General features: G+C 45.2%; 1 protein-coding gene across 1 annotated transcript in view; it reads right to left on the reverse strand.

Annotated features, from left to right (window-relative positions):
* Nucleotides 1–3780: 3780 nt before the first annotated feature.
* The window catches only part of LOC309562618 (uncharacterized protein), a 69776-nt gene continuing 53662 nt past the window's right edge, over nt 3781–19894 (reverse strand). Inside the window, exons 4-5 of the mRNA XM_082266871.1 lie at nt 11832–11945; nt 3781–7525 (exon numbers count right to left, since the gene is read on the reverse strand). Of these exons, the coding sequence (XP_082122997.1) occupies nt 4092–7525; nt 11832–11945 (3548 nt within the window). The 3' untranslated portion in view covers nt 3781–4091. The remainder of the gene's footprint in view (nt 7526–11831; nt 11946–19894) is intronic.

Raw genomic sequence — 19894 nt, forward strand, 5'->3', positions numbered from 1 at the left:
AAACAGAACCAGGACAATCACTTCCTGAAACAATAGGTCCCGTACCGCCCCTAAGATGGCTTGCAGTCGGTCCGGGGACAGACGCATGTTGGAGGGAAAAAACCTTTCTGGAGGGCAAGAACAAAACTCTATCTTGTAACCGGACAGAATTACTTTGTTGACCCATTTGTCGTTCACCAAATAGGTCCACGGGCCCGGAAACCAACAAAGACACCCCCCACCCTAGGCATGGGTGAGGGCGTACCTTCCTGCTGAAAGGGCCTTGTCCGCAGGTCTAGATAATCCTGCTCTCGGCTTTCCTGACCAGGGCCGCTTGAAACCTCCCAAGGAGGACTTGAAAGGTTTTGAACCCCTGTCAGTGGACCCTAAGGGATGAAAAAAACTTTTTGTGTGCCATGAAAAAGGGCCACATCTGTGACAAAGATCCTTCCCCTTCCCAGACTGCAGAAGAAAAGTACCCCCCCTTCCCCCACCATGATACTCTTAATGATGTCATCCAGGGTAGCCCCAAACAGGCGGTCGCCGTGAAAGGGCAAATCAGTAAGAGCTTTTTTAGAGGCTTGGTCTGCAGACCAACACTACAGCCACAACACATGCCTAAGCATCACTGACGAAACAGATAGCTTAGAAATCAAGGGGGTCGCCTCCAGAGAGGCTTCACAGACAAATTGCAGCCCCTGGACCAACTGGTCTTGCAACTCTACAAAGGCAGGGGGAAACTGCTAGCTTACCTTCCAAAAGTTTAGTCCACTCAGCTAGAGTTTGCAGCACCAGGGCAATATTGCAGGGACTCCTCCACTGGAATCATGGTCACCTTATTTAACCTGGAGACAGGAGGGTCCACCACTGGTGGCACAGTCCAATTCTTCAAAAGTTACTCTTCAAAGGGGTACCTCACCGCAAAGCGTTTAGGAACCACAAAGGGACGTTTTGGACTCTCCCAATCTTTGTAGACAAACTTGTCAAAATAGGAGGGGTAAGGGAACACTTGCTGTGCGAGACAGCTTTTGAGTGCCAAAAGTAACTGTCACCTCTGCAACTACGTCAGCTGCATCCTCCATCTTCGAAGTCTCCTGCACGGATGTAATTAGTGCATCAACCAGCGCCTTCTCGTGCACTGCTACAGTTATTGAGAAATCATCCTCACTATCTGACAGGTCAGGGAGTGTGGCTATAAGCCCCGCAGGGTGGGTCACGTCCGCAGCAGCAGAGCCAGATTCAGGATCTGATGAGATAGATGAGGCTGGGAGGGCAGGGGGTGCTTTCTGCTAGCTCCCTGCCAAAAAGGCCAAAGAAACCCAGGAGTCAACACCAGGGAAAAGAGGCGGGGCCCCCACAGCAATATTCGCTGCCCTAGAGGCTCCCGTCATGGCCGCTGCTCCTAAACAGGCCAACCAAAAATGACCACTGGACTACACAAACATGGCAAGAGGGAGAGAAACACTCACAGGCCCCAAAAGCATGGTGCCGACCACAGCAACATGGCCACCACACGTGGCGCCCATGAGGCTCCCAGGGACAAGGAAGACATCCCTGGAACCTAGGCCACAAATTCCCCATAGGGAAGTCTGCCCCACTGGCGGCATGTTCACCCCCCCAGTGCTGTGCTGCCACACCAGCCAACATCCACCACCGTCCCACCGCACTACCCCGTGGGGGGTGTAAGGGTGGCCCACAAAGACCACATAACACAGAGGGGGGCCTGGGAAGGAGGGAAACCCGCAGGACTGACCTTCCAAGGGGGGTGCCCCCATCTACCCCCCACTGCATCCAGGGGGAGAGGGGGGACATCTTACTCACCATACCACGAACCAGGCGGGCACCACTCCAGACAGAACCCCCCAACCCCAAAACGGGGGGGCTGTCAACCAGAAGGAACGCTGCGACTCGGGCAAAGACCCGGTCATATGCGACCTTGCAAGATGTTTAACTCACAGGCCAGCTCCTGTCCAGTGGGGCTATTGTGCTGCCGACCCAGCGCGGAGCTCTGGTCTCCCCGCACTTGATGGCCAGACTGGGGGGACCACTGGATCTAACTATCCAGCCCAGTAGTTGATTATAGAACTCACAGGAGAAAAACCAGGAGAAAAAAATTCCATTTAAAAGCAAAATAAATGCCAAAACCAAAGATCACGGCAGGGAGCTAGGTCCTTACTCCTAACTAGGCAGAAAAAAGAAAACAAAGGCCTATAGCAGAGAGGGGGATGCATTCCAGCTAGGACTGCCCATAGGCGTAGACAACAGTTTTTTCTGCCTAGTGTCCTACTCCTGTAGGGGGTGATGTAACCCTATGGTTCTGAATAGGGAGCGCTGCGTCCGTCAATGAATGAAAGAGAAAGATTATTTATTTACAGAATATTACAACAGAAATGAATAAAAATGCGGGGGAGAGGGTTCTGAATTTTCTGTCTTTTTTTGTTTGTTTAGCAAAAAATAAAAAACAAAGTGGTGATTAAATACCACCAAAGAAAGCTCTATTTGTGTGAAAAAAAAATATATAAAAATGTTATATGGGTACAGTCTTGCATGACAACATGTTGTGCAACTGTCATTCAAAGTGCAACAGCGCTGAAAGTTGGCCCGGGCAGAAAGGAGGTGAAAGTGCCCGGTACTGAAATGGTTGAAGCAATGCTAGTTGCAATGGTTGACATGTAGACGACATCTTTATTATGTTCTGAGACACTGACCCAGAATATTTTCAGACTGAGATCAGCCACCTTGTTCTTTGTAGGTGCCCTTCAAGAGACATTAATGCCTCGTTTCCACTGAGCGGATCGGTTCGGGTCAGTTCGGTACGGTACGCTAATTTGAGTGTTTCCATTATGAAAGTGGCCCATACAGCCGAACCAAACCGCACCATTCCTGGTCCTGCTTCAGATGTAGGGCCATAGGAAATGGTACGGTACGGTTAGGGCGGAGCTATTGGCGTCACACGATAGATTCCACTGATTGGCGGACAGGAAAACTTCAATGCTCACGTCAAATGAAAGAGCAAAACAAACACCTCATTTGGTGTAAACCCCGCATGGTCCCTGGTGGCTCGACTTGCAGTGGAAACGCTCACCTGAATAGACAGGACCATTCTAACCCTTCCAAACTGTACCGAACAGTTTCGCTCAGTGGAAACGAGGCATAACTGTTGCAACATTTGTAATGAAGGCCAATGAACCATGATATAGTGTTGGAAGATTAGGAGTTTATTTGCAAATAACACATTTCCAGAACACTCAAAATTGAATAACCAGGTTACAGGAAAAGAACTGTGATATACTAATAATATTTTTCCTCTCTTCTACTACAAAAGGTTACATATGCCGCATCAGGGCTGGACCCATCCCAGAAGCCAGGTTGCCAGCGTTACTAAAAAAATAATACTTGGCATGGCTTCCACTATGGTTAATGGATGCACATCTATCTTGGATATTTAAAATGTCAGTCCACCCAAAATTGATATTTAAGAAATGGGTGGATGGTGATAATTTAAATTACACTGATGTTTCTCAGTATATATGGTGATGAGGAATCTGATGTACACCAGAAAATCTCAGCTTCACCCACCAGTAATTTCACTCATGCGGGAAGTGCTTTTAATTTGATTTACAGTACAGAGAATGAAGCAGGGGTAGTGAGACTTAAACCCTATGGAGGAGGGAGCATTGCAGATGCTAGCCTGTTTTGGGGGTAAACAATGGTAATCAGCCAGTGTAAACAGATCCTGGTTGAGCAACTTTAACCAAGCTGCCTCGGCCAGGGAGCACCAGCCAGGGTTGTGGAGGGGCCTACAAACATTCCCCAATCCAATTATCAATAACTGTAGGTATTTTTAGACTCTCTCGCTATAACTGTGGCACATAGGAAGAGCCAAAAATTCAAGTGAAATCGTATTGCCACAAAAAGGTTAACTGGAAACTTAAACCACTGACATCAAGCCAACACTGAAATATCAATAGTGGGTGGACTGACCATAACATCTCCTGTATTTGGCCTACTGGTTTCTGAACTTCCAGCAACACATCCACCCCTGGATGCGACAATTGCTACAGTGACAGTAAACATACAATGAAGGCTAAAGATGCATCTACATGCGGTAATCAGGTACATGCAAGGGGCTTCCCATCTATATGGACCTTCTGGTGGGCCACATAACTGTCTTTCTGGGTGAAGCACTTTCCACACTCTGAACAAACAAATGGCTTTTCATCTACATGGAGCTTCTGGTGAGCCATATAGGCAGCTTTCTGAGTAAAGCACCTCCCGCACTCAGCACATTTGAAGGGCTTCTCGTCCGCATGGATCAGCTGATGCCTGACGAGGTAGACTTTGGCGCTGAAACATTTACCACACTCCGAGCAGCCAAAAGGTTTCTCTCCTGTGTGAATTCTTTGATGAACCACGCAACTGGCCTTCTGAGTGAAGCACTTGCCACAATGGTTGCAAACAAATGGTTTTTCACCAGTATGGACCCGTTGGTGAGCCACAAAAGAAGCCTTCTGAGTGAAGCATTTACCACACTCTGAACATTTAAAAGGTTTCTCATCTGTGTGAATTCTATAGTGTGCATTGTAACTAGCCTTTTGTGTGAAGCATTTACCACACTCAGAACATTTGTAGGGCTTGATGTCAGTGTGAATCAACTGATGCCGCACCAGGTAGACCTTGGAGCTAAACCGCTTGCCACACTGGCAACACTCGAAAGGCTTTTCACCAGTGTGAATTCGTTGGTGAACAATGCAGCTGGCCTTCTGGGTAAAGCATTTTCCGCAGTGTGTACACACAAAAGGCTTTTCCCCTGTGTGAATTCGCTGGTGTGCCACGTAGCCAGCTTTCTGCGTAAAACACTTGCCACACTCTGTGCACTCAAAGGGCTTTTGGCCTGTGTGGATAATCTGATGACGAACCAGGTAAATCTTGGAGGTGAAACATTTTCCACACTCTGGACAAAGAAACGGCTTCTGGTCAGTGTGGATGCGCCGGTGGACTATGAGGTTGGAGGCACTGGTGAAACGTTTCCCACACTGGGAACACACAAAAGGCTTTTCCCCAGTATGGGTCCTCTGATGGGATGCAAAACTTGCTTTCTGAGTGAAACATTTCCCGCACACCGAACAGGCATAAGGCTTTTCTCCAGTGTGAATTCGTTGGTGTATTATTCGGTTGGCAGCATTGGTGAAACACTTCCCACAATCAGAACAGGGAAAGGGTTTTTCTCCTGTGTGAGTCCGTTGGTGTTCATCGAAGCTTTTCTTCAGTCGGAAACATTTTCCGCAGACCGCACATTCAAAGGGTCGCTCACCTGTGTGAATTCTCTGGTGTACGACGCAGCTGGCCTTCTGTGTAAACCGCTTACCGCACTGCGTACACACAAATGGCTTCTCCCCTGTGTGAATGCGCTCATGAGCCAAGTAGCTTGCTTTCTGGGAAAAGCATTTGCCACACTGCGTGCACACAAAAGGCTTCTCACCAGTGTGAACCCGCTGGTGCGTGATAAAGCTAGCCTTCTGGGAAAAGCATTTGCCACACTCAGTACACTCAAAAGGCTTCTCTCCTGTATGTATCCTATGGTGGGCCAGGTAATTTGCCTTCTGGGCAAAGCCCCGCCCACATTCATGACACTTAAAGGGTTTGTCCTCTGTGTGAATCCTCTGATGGGCCATGTATCCTCCTTTCTGGGTGAAACACTTGCCACACTGCCCGCATTGATACGGCTTTTCTCCACGATGAATGAGTTGGTGCCTCACCAGGTAGATCTTCGAGCTAAAACACTTGCCACACTCGAGACAGCCAAAGGGTTTTTCTCCGGTGTGAATCCTCTGGTGGACAATGCAACTTGCTTTCTGGGCAAAACGCTTGCCACACTGTGAGCAGACAAAGGGCTTTTCCCCGGTGTGAATTCTCTGGTGGACAATACAGCTGGCTTTCTGAGCAAAACACTTCCCGCAATGGGAGCAGACATAGGGTTTTTCCCCTGTGTGAATCCGCTCATGAGCCAGGTAGCTAGCTTTTTGTGTAAAACATTTTCCGCACAGCGTACACATATAAGGTTTTTCCCCTGTGTGGATTCGCTGATGCGTGAGGTAACTGGCCTTCTGGGTGAAGCATTTTCCACACAAAGTACACAAGAAAGGCTTTTCACCCGTATGGATCCGTTGGTGAGCCAGGAAGCTGGCCTTCTGAGTGAAACATTTGCCGCACTCTTCACACTTGAAGGGCTTCTCATCATTGTGTATCCTCTGGTGCGCATTAAAACTAGCCTTCTGCGTGAAGCATTTTCCACAATCAAAACAAGCATAGGGTCGTTCGCCAGTGTGGACCATTCGGTGTCTCACCAGATAGATCTTCGAGCTAAAACATTTGCCGCAATCTGAACACTCAAAAGGTTTTTCACCTGTGTGAATTCGTTGGTGCACAATGCAGCTGGCCTTTTGAGAAAAAGGTTTGCCGCAGTGGTTGCAGACAAAGGGTTTTTCACCCGTGTGAATACGCTGGTGGGCCAGGTAGCTAGCTTTCTGTGTAAAACACTTGCCGCAGTGGGAACAGGCAAAGGGCTTCTCACCCGTGTGAACCAGTCGGTGCCGAACCAAGTAGACCTTAGAGCTGAAGCATTTCCCACACTCGAAGCAAACAAAAGGCTTTTCGCCTGTGTGTATTCTCTGGTGGACTATACAGCTAGCTTTTTGAGTAAAGCGTTTGCCACACTGGAAGCAAACAAAGGGCTTTTCCCCGGTGTGAATCCTCTGGTGGGAAATGAAACTAGCTTTTTGGGAAAAGCATTTGCCGCACTGAGAACAGACAAAAGGTTTCTCGCCTGTGTGAATTCGCTGATGAACCACCAAGTTGCCTGCGCTGCTGAAACACTTTCCGCAATCAGAGCAGGGAAACGGCTTTTCGTTCTCATGGCTTCTCAAATGTCTGGTGAGATGGAGGCTCGTGATAAAGCACTTTCCACATTCAGAACAGACGAAGGGTTTCTGCTCTGTGTGAATTTTCCGGTGGACGACGAGGTCCGAGGCACTTGAAAAACATTTGCCACATTCGGCACAGGAAAATGTATTCTGCCCTTTGTGAAGTTTCTGGTGCTTGATGAAACCTAACTTGGAGATGAAGAGACTACCACACACTGAGCAGACAAACTGTTTCTGTTTTTTGCGAATCTCCTCATCCTGGAAAAGCTCAGACTCGTAGCTAAATGGATGCTCACCACCAAAACAGGACAAAAGGCTCTCGTGTTTGATAAAATTAGTGTTCACAGCAGACAAGTTCAAAGGTTTCTCCTCATGTATTGTTCTTTGGTTATAGTGAGATGATGAATATTCTGTCCAGGTATCGAGTCTTTGTGTTGAGACATGAAACGGGAAGATTCCATTCGGCTTCTCTAACTTTATTCGAAAGGGGGTGCCTGATGTCATACTTCTAGTAATCCTCGTAGTGTAATAATCAGGGTGGACAAAACCATCTTCTGCAATCCAGTCTAGTGGGAGAACAGGCAGATCGCTAATATCTGAAAGGGTCATATTGAAGGCTTCATCTGTAAAAATGTAAAAACAATGTTACAAAGGGTAAGAGTGGAGAAGGCTGTCATTTATAATTTTTTCCAATTCCTAAAATAAACCTGTCTCTTTAATACAATTCCAAACTCATTATTCTCTCTACCCAATCTTGGCACCCTCTGCTGAACAACCCCTGTTCCCTCTGTCCCTTCAATATCTGCTGTCCCTACAAAGCTGCTTGCAATTGTGGACAACCTGAGTATTGTTAACAACTGCAAAATTAAAGAGGTTGTAAACCCATACAAACATTTTTTTTTTTTTTTCGACCTGAAAGAGAAACACAATGAGCTAGTATGCATCGCATATGAAATACTTACCGTACCTTCGAACGAGCCCCCACCGTGCCGTCCGCTTACCTGTATGATGGGCGACATGTCCAGTCGCCCGTCTTCCGGGATCGCGGCATCCGACCATCTGATTGGCCGGAGCCGCGGTGACGTTCTTCCCGCGCACGCTGCGGGAGCCGATGGTCATGGCACGGGACTCTGAAGGAACGGCACCAGCGGCCATTCCTTCAGAGCGCATGCGCCAGTGACATCACTGGCTGCATGTAAGGTAAATATCTCCTAAACGGTGCATGTTTACGAGATATTTACAGTACCTATAGGTAAGCCTTATCATAGGCTTACCTATAGGTAAAAGTTGCAGAGGAGGGTTTACTTCCTCTTTAATGTCACATTTTTGCCTCCTTGTGACAACATCAGGGTCTGCTGATTGGCTAATCAGCCCCAGAACACTGCATTGTGGGGAGCCATGTGGCACATGCTTCCCCAAACCCAGAAGTACCAGGATTTTCAGAGACCCGCAGTGAGGATCAGCTTGATTTTAGTATAGTCACTCGAGGGTCACTTACACAGTGGGTGATTTTGGGATCTTGTTAGTTACAGGTTTGCCTTAAAGCGGAGTTCCGGGCACAAAAACTATATATTTTTTTTGTGCCCCTACGCTAGGTAGACCTCACCTGAAAAGGAATTGGATAGTTATTTTTTTTTTTTTTGTTTACTTACCTTGTAATTGAAGATCGAAGATACACACCTCAGAGTACTTCCTCCCTCTGAGCCGCGGCTCACCCTGTCACTTCCTGTCTCGCTATGATTCCTGGGAGCTGAACGTCACAGCTCCCAGGAATCAATGCGACGGCACCGGCCCTGCTCGTCATTTCCGGGCGACGCCGCATTCCCCTGCTAAACAGCTTCTGGGCATGCCCAGAAGCTGTGGAGGAATGCGGCGCAGCGCCGGAAGTGATGAGAGGGGCCGGTGCAGGCGCATTCTGGCACAAGAAGACGCGGAAGAAGACACAGAAGAGGACCGCGCCGGCTTCAGCTGCCCACAAGAGAGATGGAAACGCTGTGGAAGAAATTTTATAAGTAAGTATTTCTTCTAAAAGGTAAGTGCGAACCGGGACAGATCAGAGGCTAGCTATTGTGGAATGTGCTAGCCCTGACTGTCCCGGGGGTATGTTTAGTAAAAAATGACTTCTGTGCCCGGAACTCCGCTTTAAAGTGAAACTAAACCCTCCTATTGTTTTCATCCAAGGAAGCTGCCCTCTTGGCCTCTGATCTGTAACTGCCATGATGCTGCACATGTGATCAGTTATGACACCAGCCATTTGACAGCTTGGTTGAGAGCACAACCAAAGTGACCAATGTGATAGTTACATTCCTGGCAATGTAACTGTTTTTTGAAACTGTTAAATCATTGGGTTTAGTACCGCTTTAAACGTTTGATATACACGGCAGTTGTTTTATTAAATTCCATAAGTCTGTTAAGCGCCCCACAACAGTACTCTTAAATCTGAATTTCCTTTTCAGTATTTATTACCATGGCAGATCTATAGGATTAAAGCAGACCTTGCACTAAAAAGCAAGGGCCGCTTATTACATAGTGCCTCACCCATTCCGAACAGTTGCATGAAAGCTGTGAACAAAAAAATCACATGTGGAAAAAAGTTAGAAAATGTACTAACCTTACCGCTAGCACAGGGCAGGAGCATTATCTACCAAAATTTTGAAACCTCTGCATTCCCTGGATTCTGCTGAAATCTCCCTTGCCTGGGGACCATAGGCAGAAGCCGGAAGGTAAAGTAAAAGTTTGTTTTCTACATTTTTTTTTACAGTTTTAATATTTAGGATTTGGAGCAGCACTATGTAATAAGGGGGGCTTTCTTTGGATGCAAGGTCAGCTTTAGACTAAAACAAGCACTGATGTTCTAACTAGGGATCGACCGATTATCGGTAAGCCGATATATCGAGGGCCGATCTGCACTTTCCCCGATATATAGGAATCGGCCCCTGAGGTTACCGATATTGCCGATATTTCGGGAAAGTGCTGTACCAGAGCGATGCCTGCAGCTAGAGGCATCACCATGGTACCGGCGTCCATAGTCGACGGTCTGCTCTCTTGTAATGACAACCGATGTGGCTGAGAAGCCGCTCGGCTGTCATTACAAGGAGCGGCAGGGGACGTCCCCCCCCCCTCCCGCCGCGGCTCGCCCCAAGTCTCCCGTCCCATTGGGAGACCCGGGCATCCTACCTAGACGGCCGCCAAAGACCTGATCAAAGCTGCTGTGTCCATGCAGCTGCATGTCCCAATAGACATTTATGGGGCTGCCCGCATGGGGATGAACGTAACACCTATGCATCCCTGGGCTGGCAGAACACATCCCTGCATGGGGCATGCAAGAAATAGCAGTCCTTACATTTCAAAAATGAAATTAAGTGGAACTAAACCCTCCTATCCTCTACAGCCTAGGAAGCTGCCATCTTAGCTTCTGTTTGATCTGCAGTTGCCATAGTGCTGCACATGTGATTGGTTATGGCACCAGCCATTTGATGGTTTGACAGTTTGGTTGAGAGCACAACCAATGTGACAGTTCTCATTCGCAGCATGCCTTGAATTTAAAGCGGAACTAAACCAATCAATTAAACTGCTTCCCAAAACAGTAACATTCAAGGCAATACCATAAATGATAACTATCACAATTGTTTGCACTTTTAACTGAACCGTCAAGCCATCAAATGTCTGATGTCATAACTGATCACACGTGCGACACCATGGCAACTGCAGATCAAACAGAGGCTAAGATGGCAGCTTCCTTAGCTGTAAAGGATAGGAGGGTTTAGTTCTGCTTTTAAGCAGAGCTCCAAGCTCCTTCAGAAAAAAAATGTAAAGTCAGCGCCTACAAATACTGTAGCTGCTGACTTTTAATATTAGGACACTTATCTGTCCACGAATCCAGCGGTGTCTTCATCCGAGTCGATTTTTTAATCGTCTCTCGGGTGCTGCCGCCTCTATCTTGGCTAAAGGAAACCAGGTTCACAGCTGGTTCCCTACTGCGCATGAGTGAAGCACGCCGCACTTCGTGAACGGCCCGGCGGCATGGAAAGGAGGAGGAGGACCGAACTTCATGCTGAGATTGCCACGGCGAGCTCATCTGGAAGTGGGAGCGGGTAAGTGTCAAAACCAATAGTAGTGTTAAAGTGCTGTTTAAGAATTTTTTAGGGATATATATTTGTTTATTGATTGCAACATGATCATGGATATTTAATAAATATACATTGTTGTCTACACAGAATAGCGCACCACTTTAACAATACTATTTTTTTCATTTGTTCAAGTACTTGATTTGGTGGTAGCAGCAATTCACATATTTACTTATTTACAATACTTTATCCTTTATGGTCATATTACCAAAATAGCCAGCCATAGCAGCGCACCAATGATCCGAAATTACTTCTTTACCAGTCAAAACCAAGGACCTGCTCCCTCCTCCCCAAATGTGGCAGCGGAGAGGGGGAGGAGGCAAACAAGCAGAGCTTCCCCTTTTGGGTGGAGCTCTGCTTTAACTGTTTTTAGGGAAACAGTTAAAGTGGAACTAAACACCATTGATTATACAGTTTCAAAGACAGTTACATTCCCAGAATGTACCAGTCAACATTGGTTGTGCTCTCAACTAAACTGTTAAACCATAAAATGGCTGGTGTCATAACTGATCCCATGTGCAGCATCATGGATCAAATAGAAGCCAAGATGGTAGCTTCCTTGGCTGAAAACGATAGGAGGGTTTAGTTCCACTCTAAATTGATGGGTTTTAGAGTGGAACTAACTAAGTGATGGGTTAGTGGTGGGTTTTAGAGTGGAACTAACTAAGACAATTGCCTACTTTGCTCATTTTACTACTTCACAATATCAACTATATAACTACTTAGGTGCACTTTAATTAGAGAGCAGTGTTCTATCACTAGGCAGATAGGATATGGATTTTTTCCATGCCAAGTGACTGACCTGCGTTATAACTCTCCAGAATCATCTCCTTCTCCGACTGCCACATCTCAGTCAAGTATGGCTCCTCTCCCCGCTCAATCATCGATACGACAGAAGGCTTTACACTGTCCAATCCTTACAAATACAAACAGAACAGATCAATGTTTGCATTAGGAAAATACTCAGTATAATTTAATGCACATCTATCTGTACCTGTCATAAACAATCTACAATTCTATTTGCAAAAAAAAAAAAATGTTGTCATATGTGTATATTTTACAACTTAGTTATTAAAAACTGCAAATACTAAGGCTGATGATACAAGGGTGGTTCTGCTGCTAGTGACCAATCGCCAACAGCAGGATGGCTAAAAAGCCTGTATGTCTATACCTATGGAATTGTTCCCACTGTAGCCACATGCAGCAAGATGTCGCTATGAAGCTAGCCTGACTGCTGCTGAATCTGTTTTTTTTTTTTTTTTTTTAATCTGGTTTACTAGCTATGGAAGCTACATCTCGCTGCCTCAGCTATAGAGGGAGCGATTCCATAGAGACAAAACAGGCAGTCTCTCAGTGATCCTGCTGCTGCTGCTTTAGACAAATTGTCAGTGACAAGGTTGCTTGTGTGGCCTCAGCCTAAAGCCTCGTACACACGCAACGATTGTTGGTCGTGAATTTTCGGCCAACGTCCGATCGGCCGATTGTCGGCTTGTTAGTATGATGCTTCCGACAACCGACTACGACTTTTCGGCCGAAAAAAATCTGGTGTGCATGCTATAAAAATTTTGTTTGGCGTCAACAGAACGGCCAATTGTTCGTCAGTCAGTACAGATTTCGGCAGACAAAAATCAGATGAGCAAGACTGAGCATGCTCAGAGAAGAAAAAACACACGGAAAGTTAACCAGCACATGACATCACTTCTGAAGTTGGTTGTTGTTGGCCGAAAAAATTTGTGTGCAGTCTAGAGCACATTTCAACCAACACAACAACATTGGACAAAAGACGGCCGATCGGTCGGCCAACAATTGTTGCGTGTGTACGAGGCTTTAAGCTAGTTGCACCAATTTTTGTCCTTGATGGTCTCTAGATGACTTTTAGGCTTACATCTATGAGTGCTGTGTGTGCTTAGATTATCTTACATCTACAGGCACAATTTCATTCTCAGTGGACTGGACCTTTAAATGTTAAAGTGAATGTCTACAAAAACTTTTTTTCTTAGTTTTGGAAAGGTAGGAGTTATATTTCCTGTCAGGTTTTTACTGCTCAAAAATATATGCATTAATAGAGTGCAGTACCCAAAACAGGAGAGATAAGACTTTAAATCCAGATTTTAAAGGCAGCTCTCTGTCACTTTGGATATACTTAAGTATCCATGGAGTCATATAGGGAGTGTGAGAAGGATAAGAACATCAAAGATATATTGTGAGTCCAGTAAATCTTTATTGTACATGAAAGTCACAAAAAAAACAAAGGAGTTGATTTACTAAAACTGGAGAGTGCCAACCCTGGTGCAGCTGTGCATGGTAGCCAATCAGGTTCTAACTTCAGCTTGTTTAATTAAGCTTTAACAAACAAAAACCTGGAAGCTGATTGGTTTCTTTGCAGAGCTGCACCAGATTTTGCACTCCAGTTTAAGTAAATCAATGGCAATGTGTTTTGGGGTCTTACCCCACCCCATTCACCAGGGCTTAGATTCTGACAGTAAAAAGGGAAATTATTGGACAGCAGATTGTAAAATAAAATAATAAACTAGTGCTCATTCAGGTCTCCGGTCAGACAGACTTTTTTCCCTTTTAATCTCCCTATCTACTGTCAGCACCTAAGCCAGCCTTTTTTCAGGTCTCGGGGGAATTCATCAGGGGTCAAATGGGAAAATGCCCCACATTGGTAGTCAGGAGAAATGCAACCCTTACAGTGGTGGTAAGAATGCTACCCTTAAAGAGAGCTAAAAAAGATCAACAGTGTCATACTTCTGGCCCTGCCTAGTGGCGTTGACCCTGGAAATATGCAGTAACCCTCAAATGGGAGGTCAATCAGCTACACCTAAAGGAACCCCTAGCAACCTCTGGGGGAATCTCAGGGTTCCATGGAACCCTGGTTGAGAATGGTTGACCTAAGCTATTAGGAAGTTTGGAGAACTGAGTCTCTGAAACACAGTGGCGTTTTTGTGACCCTCTATTGTAGGCAATAAAGATTTACTGGACTCATATCTTTGGTGCTCTTATCCATTTTACATACTTTAGGCTTTCACTGCTATCTGGGGCTCTATTAGGACCCCAATCAGATTTTTAATTTTGTCCTTTTGTGTCCCTGTTGTAGATTTTCCTTGACTTCCTGTCTGGTAAAACTTGTCAGTGGGACAGAAAGTAAAGGTAAATCTTTCTAAAAAAACAGACAATAGTAGTAATCCTTCTCCAATTTATCCAAAACTGGAAAAAAAAAGTGAATTGGATTGAAGGTAGGGGGGTGTAAATGGACACAAGTTCGACTACATCTGCCACTTCATAGAGGACAGATGAACTTGATCAAAACCGATCGTGGAAAAGGGGCCTAAGGCTGCTTTCACACTGATGTGCTGCAGTTTACCCATACCGCGGGACAGAGCAGTGCACCTGTGGCCTTGCTGCACTTTGTCATAGACTTCTATTATATCCTGCAGGTGCGGTGAACTTTCTGAAATTACACCAAACCCACAAGTAATAACAGAAATCTTTGGCTCAGTACAGGTAACCCACAGGTGCACTGCGGTGCACTTGCGGATCAGTTTGAAAGCAGCCTAGTAACCACTGTAGAAGAGATATGCTAATAAATACACTGTCATTTTAGAGTATAAGCTGTCCTTTATTAATAATCTTCCATTCAGGAATCTCCCTTGCTACAGATATTGCCAACTGTTGCTGGCCCGAGCAGAATGCAAATGGAATCACTCCGCCTGTGACAGGAGTCGGCACTATTCAGGAAGCAAAGGCTTATGTGGCTCTGCTCCCTCCGCAGCCATGCTTCCTCCAGTGCTGGCCTAATGTTCTGGGATTGCAGGTCTGGTGTGGCCGACCCCCCATCCCAGAGCAGGAGGTCGCCGGCCACATCAGAGGGCTCTGCAGGCCACATGTGGCCCACAGGCCAGTGGTTGGGCGAGAAATTTGGGGTTTGATTCTGTGATGCATATTACTGGAGTGGGAGGGGTTCTGTGATACATATTACTGCGGTGGTAAGGGTTCTATGCGCCATGCATTGCTGGTGTACTATAGACCCTTTACCAGATATTAAGTCAAAGGAGTTTTATGCCATATATTACTGAAGTGTGAAGAGTTCTAAGCCACATATTACTAAATTAAAGGGGCCTCTATCACTGGTGTGGAGCAGATTCTATGTTATATTACTGTAGAGTAAGGGATTTTATGCAGCCAATCGCTGGGCATGGTTCTGTGTTACATATTAGTGGGTAAGGTTTTTTTTTGCCAAATAATAATGGAGTGCTGGGGTTTAACCACATAATAATAAAGTGGGAGGGCTTTTGTGCCTCATACAGTGTTACTGGGGTGGGATAGATTCTGGGGCACATCTAACTGGGGTTGGTCAGGTTAATGGGACACATATTACTAGGGTGGCATAGGCTCTGGGAAAGATATTACTGGGATGGGACAGGTTTTGGGAACTCAGGTACACATATTACTATGATGGGACAGATTCTAAGGCAGAAATTACTGGGGTGGGGTATGTTCTGGGGCACATATAACTTGTGTCAGATAGGTTTTGAGACACATATTTTTGAGATAGAATAGGTTCTGTGGCACAAATTTCTCATGTGCCCTCTAGAATATCTGGTCTGTAAGCTTACCTCTGCCCATTACCTTTTATCTCCAACTCCCTTACCTAATTGCTGTTTGCTAAATTGGTTTCAGACACCCTACTCTGTCTATCTAGCTGCTCTCTACCATGGTGGCATCCACTGCAATCACTCACCCAGTCCCAGTAGATGAAAAGGAGGTAGAATGCCATCTCCCCACAAAGAACCTTTCAAGTTTTTCCTACATCTTTACCTCTCCTCTTTTGAGGATCACAGTATTCATCTATTTTCTACAGTTTATTTGAGAACTGCTGTGTTTTTTTGGCCTCCTGAACTGGTATCATGCTTCCTTGATTACTTATCTGCCTGGCTACCCTACTTTCTATTCTTTGAAATACTTACTATCATTCTTGGTGGCTTTAACATCCCTATTAATGCTACCACCACAGCTACTTCTCGGCTTCTCAACCTAAACACACCTTTTGACCTCACACAATGGCCGCTCATTGCTATTCGCTCTAATTTCAAAAACACTTGACCTTAGATAATCCCACCTCTGCTCTCCTTGCAACCGCTCAAACACTTATTTTCCTCTCTATGAGCACAATGTTATTAGTTTCACCTTCACCCTCTCCTAAATTCCCATTTCCTCAACCAGCAGTAACCCAAAGAAACCTTCGCCACTTCAACCCTTCTCTTCTCTATTCAGCTACTCGCTACCTCTACGACAAAAATTTCACACCCTGTTGTGCCCTGGCCACTTCTGTCTACAACAGCTCCCTCTCTTCATCGTTGGATACACTTGCCCTCCTCTCACTACACACAGAATTATGCAATAATCACTACAACACTAGCAAATAGCTCTTAAACAAGTGTGGCATAATACTAGGTCCCTGCAAGACTATTATTATTTTATTATTTCAGGTACTTATATAGCGCTGTCAATTTACGCAGGGCTTTACATATACATTGTACATTCACATCAGTCCCTGCCCTCAAGGAGCTTACAATCTAAGGTCCCTAACTCACATACATACACAGTAGGGCCAATTTTTTTTTTTTATACAAGATCCAATTAACCTACCAGCATGTCTTTGGAGTGTGGGAGGAAACCGGAGTACCCGTAGAAAACCCATGCAGGCACAAGGAGAACATGCAAACTCCAGGCAGGTAGTGTCGTGGTTGGGATTCGAACCAGCGACCCTCTTGCTGCTAGGTGAAAGTGCTAACCACTACACCACTGTGCCGCCCTGCAAGACTATGTCCTGTTTAAAGCTGCCCTCCTAAAATATAATATAATTTCTTCCTGCCAAACAGACCTTTGACCTCCTCTCATCCAGTCTTTGTTAACTATTTTCTACCTTTAACTCTCTACTTCATCCCCCACTGCAACCACCTACTAACTCATTCATTGCCCAGGACATTGCCAATTACTTCAAAAACAAGATACTGTAGATGCAATTACTGATGAGATCTCCACAGTCCAGTTATTTCACCCAATTAACATACAATGCCTACCACCACATTCAATTATTTCCTCAAATAACCCTGTAATTACAGAGGTTGCTAAACGTTTCACTGATGCCCCCCTCACTACATGCACAAGTACCACAATACTTAAAAAGCCATTACTGGACCCCATCAGTCTGAGCAACCTAAGACCTTTCTCATTGCTCCTGTTTACTTCCAAACTTCTACAACATCTAGTTTACAACCATCCAAGCTGCTAACTTACTCATAACAAGCTTCTTGACCCCTAAGAGTCTGGATTTAGCCCGTAACACTCCACAGAGCCTACCCTCCTAAAACTCAATAACAACTTACTAACTGCTAAAATCAATGGCCACTATTCAGTACTATTAGTATTAGTCCTTTCTGCTGCCTTTAACACAGTCAACTATGCACTCCTCCTCAAAAAAGCCCAGTTCCTTGGCCTTCAAGACTCTGCACTTTCTTGGCTTTCCTCCTAATTAAGCGCTCCTTCATTGTCACCTAAAACTCTCTCTCCTGTCCTCTTATTTTCCCCCTAGGGGTCTCTTAAAACTCTGCCCTTAGACACCTCTATTCTCTATCTACACCTACTCTCTAGGTCAGTCGATAACCTCGTATTGCTTCAGCTCACCCCTTAATTCTCTCTGTGCATCACTAATTTACTAACTGGCTTATTAGTATGGATGTCACACAACTTCCTAAAACTAAAGGTTTAAAAAAACTGAGCTCATATTATTTCCCCCTATGCCCCTTCCCCAAACATTTCCATCAAGATCAATAGCACAACCATTCACCTCCGCCTCATATAAGGGTATTAGGTATAATCCTAAACTCTGGCCTCTCTTTTCAGCCCTACATCCAACCAATGTTCAAATCTTGTCACCTTCACCTCTGTAACATTTCTAAAATTTGTACCTTCTTAACCAATATCACCAACAAGCTACTAATTCACTCACTTGTTACCTCTCACCTTGACTATTGCAACTTTATCCCACCTCTACAGAGGCTAGTCCCGATTCACTCTCAATGCTGCTGCCAGACTCATCCACCGTACTAACCACTCATTGTCTGCCACCCTTCTACTGCCTTCCAATCACCGACCAAATAAATGTAAAAATACTAACAACATGCAAAGCCTTCCACAATTCTGTTTCCAGCTACATCACCAACCTTGTCTTAAAATATAACTCAAAAGGTATTCCTTATTTCTCCCAAGACCTCCTGTTCTTTAGCTCCCCCCCCCCCTTCTCAGAACTTTTCTTGGGAGACTTTTCCATCCTCTGTAACTCCCTACTACTACTCTGTCTGCCTTTAGGTAATCCCTGAAAACTCCTCCACCTAACAGGAATTCTTCTCACAGTTATTACCTTTTTTATCACTTGCCCTTCCCTTTTGGATTATATCCTGGGCAGGGCCCTCCTTACACTCTTGTCTTGAATTGTATTGCAACTTTACTGCGCCCCCCCCCCCTTCCTTATTTTGTAATGCACTGCGCAATATATTGGCATTGCAGTATATAAATTCTAATTCTATATAATAATTATGTAAAGTTATTAATAATAACATATAACTGGGCTGGAATAGGTTTTGGGACATGTTACTGATGTTACTGGGGTGGGATAGGTCCTGGGACACAAACTACTTGAGCGGTAAAGGTTCTGGGGCATATAAATTTGGGGTGGGATAGGTTTTGGGACACATATTACTGTAGTGGGATAGGTTCGAGACACATAATACTTAGAGCATATAAATCTGGGGTGAGATGGATCTGGTCCATATATTACTGTAGTGGGATAGGTTTGAGACACATGTTGCTTGAGCTGTAATGTAATGTTTTTGGTGCATATAAATCTGGGGTGAGATAGATCTGGTCCATACATTACTGTAGTGGGATAGGTTTGAGACACATGTTACCTTAGCGGTAAAGGTTCTGCGGCATATAAATCTGGGGAGGGGTAGATCTGGGCCTTATATTACTGTAGTGGGATAGGTTCGAGACACATAGTACCTTAGTGGTCAAGGTTCTGCAGGATATAAATCTGGGGTGGGACAGATCTGGGCCATATATTACTGTAGTGGGATAGGTTCGAGACACATATTACCTTAGTGGTAAAGGTTCTGCAGGATATAAATCTGGGGTGGGATAGATCTGGGCCATATATTACTATAGTGGGATAGACTCAAGACACATATTACTTGAGCGGTAAATGTTTTAGGGCACATAAACCTGAGGTGGGATAGGTTCTGGGACACATATTACTGGAGTGAGATAGACTCCAGACACATATTTCTTGAGCGGTAAAGGTTCTGGGGCACATAAACTTGAGGTAGGATAGGTTCTGGGAACACATATTACCTTAGCAGTAAAGGCTCTGCGGCATATAAATCTGGGATGGGATAGATCTGGGCCATATATAACTAGTGGGATAGACTCGAGACACATATTACGTGAGGGGTAAAGGTTCTGGGGCATATAAATCAGACGTGGGATAGGTTCTGGGGCATGTTACTGTAGTATGATAGGTTCTGGGCCAAATGTTACTGGAGTTGGATAAGGTTAGATTAATCATTTTACTGGGGTGGACAGATTCTGCAAAATGTTTTAAAGGGGTTGGATAGGTTCTGTGCTGCAAATTACTGGGGTGCAGTGGTTTTGTGGCACATAGTACATAGGATAGAAGAAGGAATTGTTTATATGACCAGAAAATAAGATGTGCCAACTCTTAGCCAACTAATGGCGCTTTTCCACTGCATGGAACCAAACGGTTCGTCTCGCTTTTGTGCTTTTCCACTGCTGGTACCGCAT

The sequence above is a fragment of the Pelophylax lessonae genome, assembly GCF_965119305.1.
Source record: "Pelophylax lessonae genome assembly, chromosome: 9".
Lineage (NCBI taxonomy): Eukaryota > Metazoa > Chordata > Amphibia > Anura > Ranidae > Pelophylax > Pelophylax lessonae.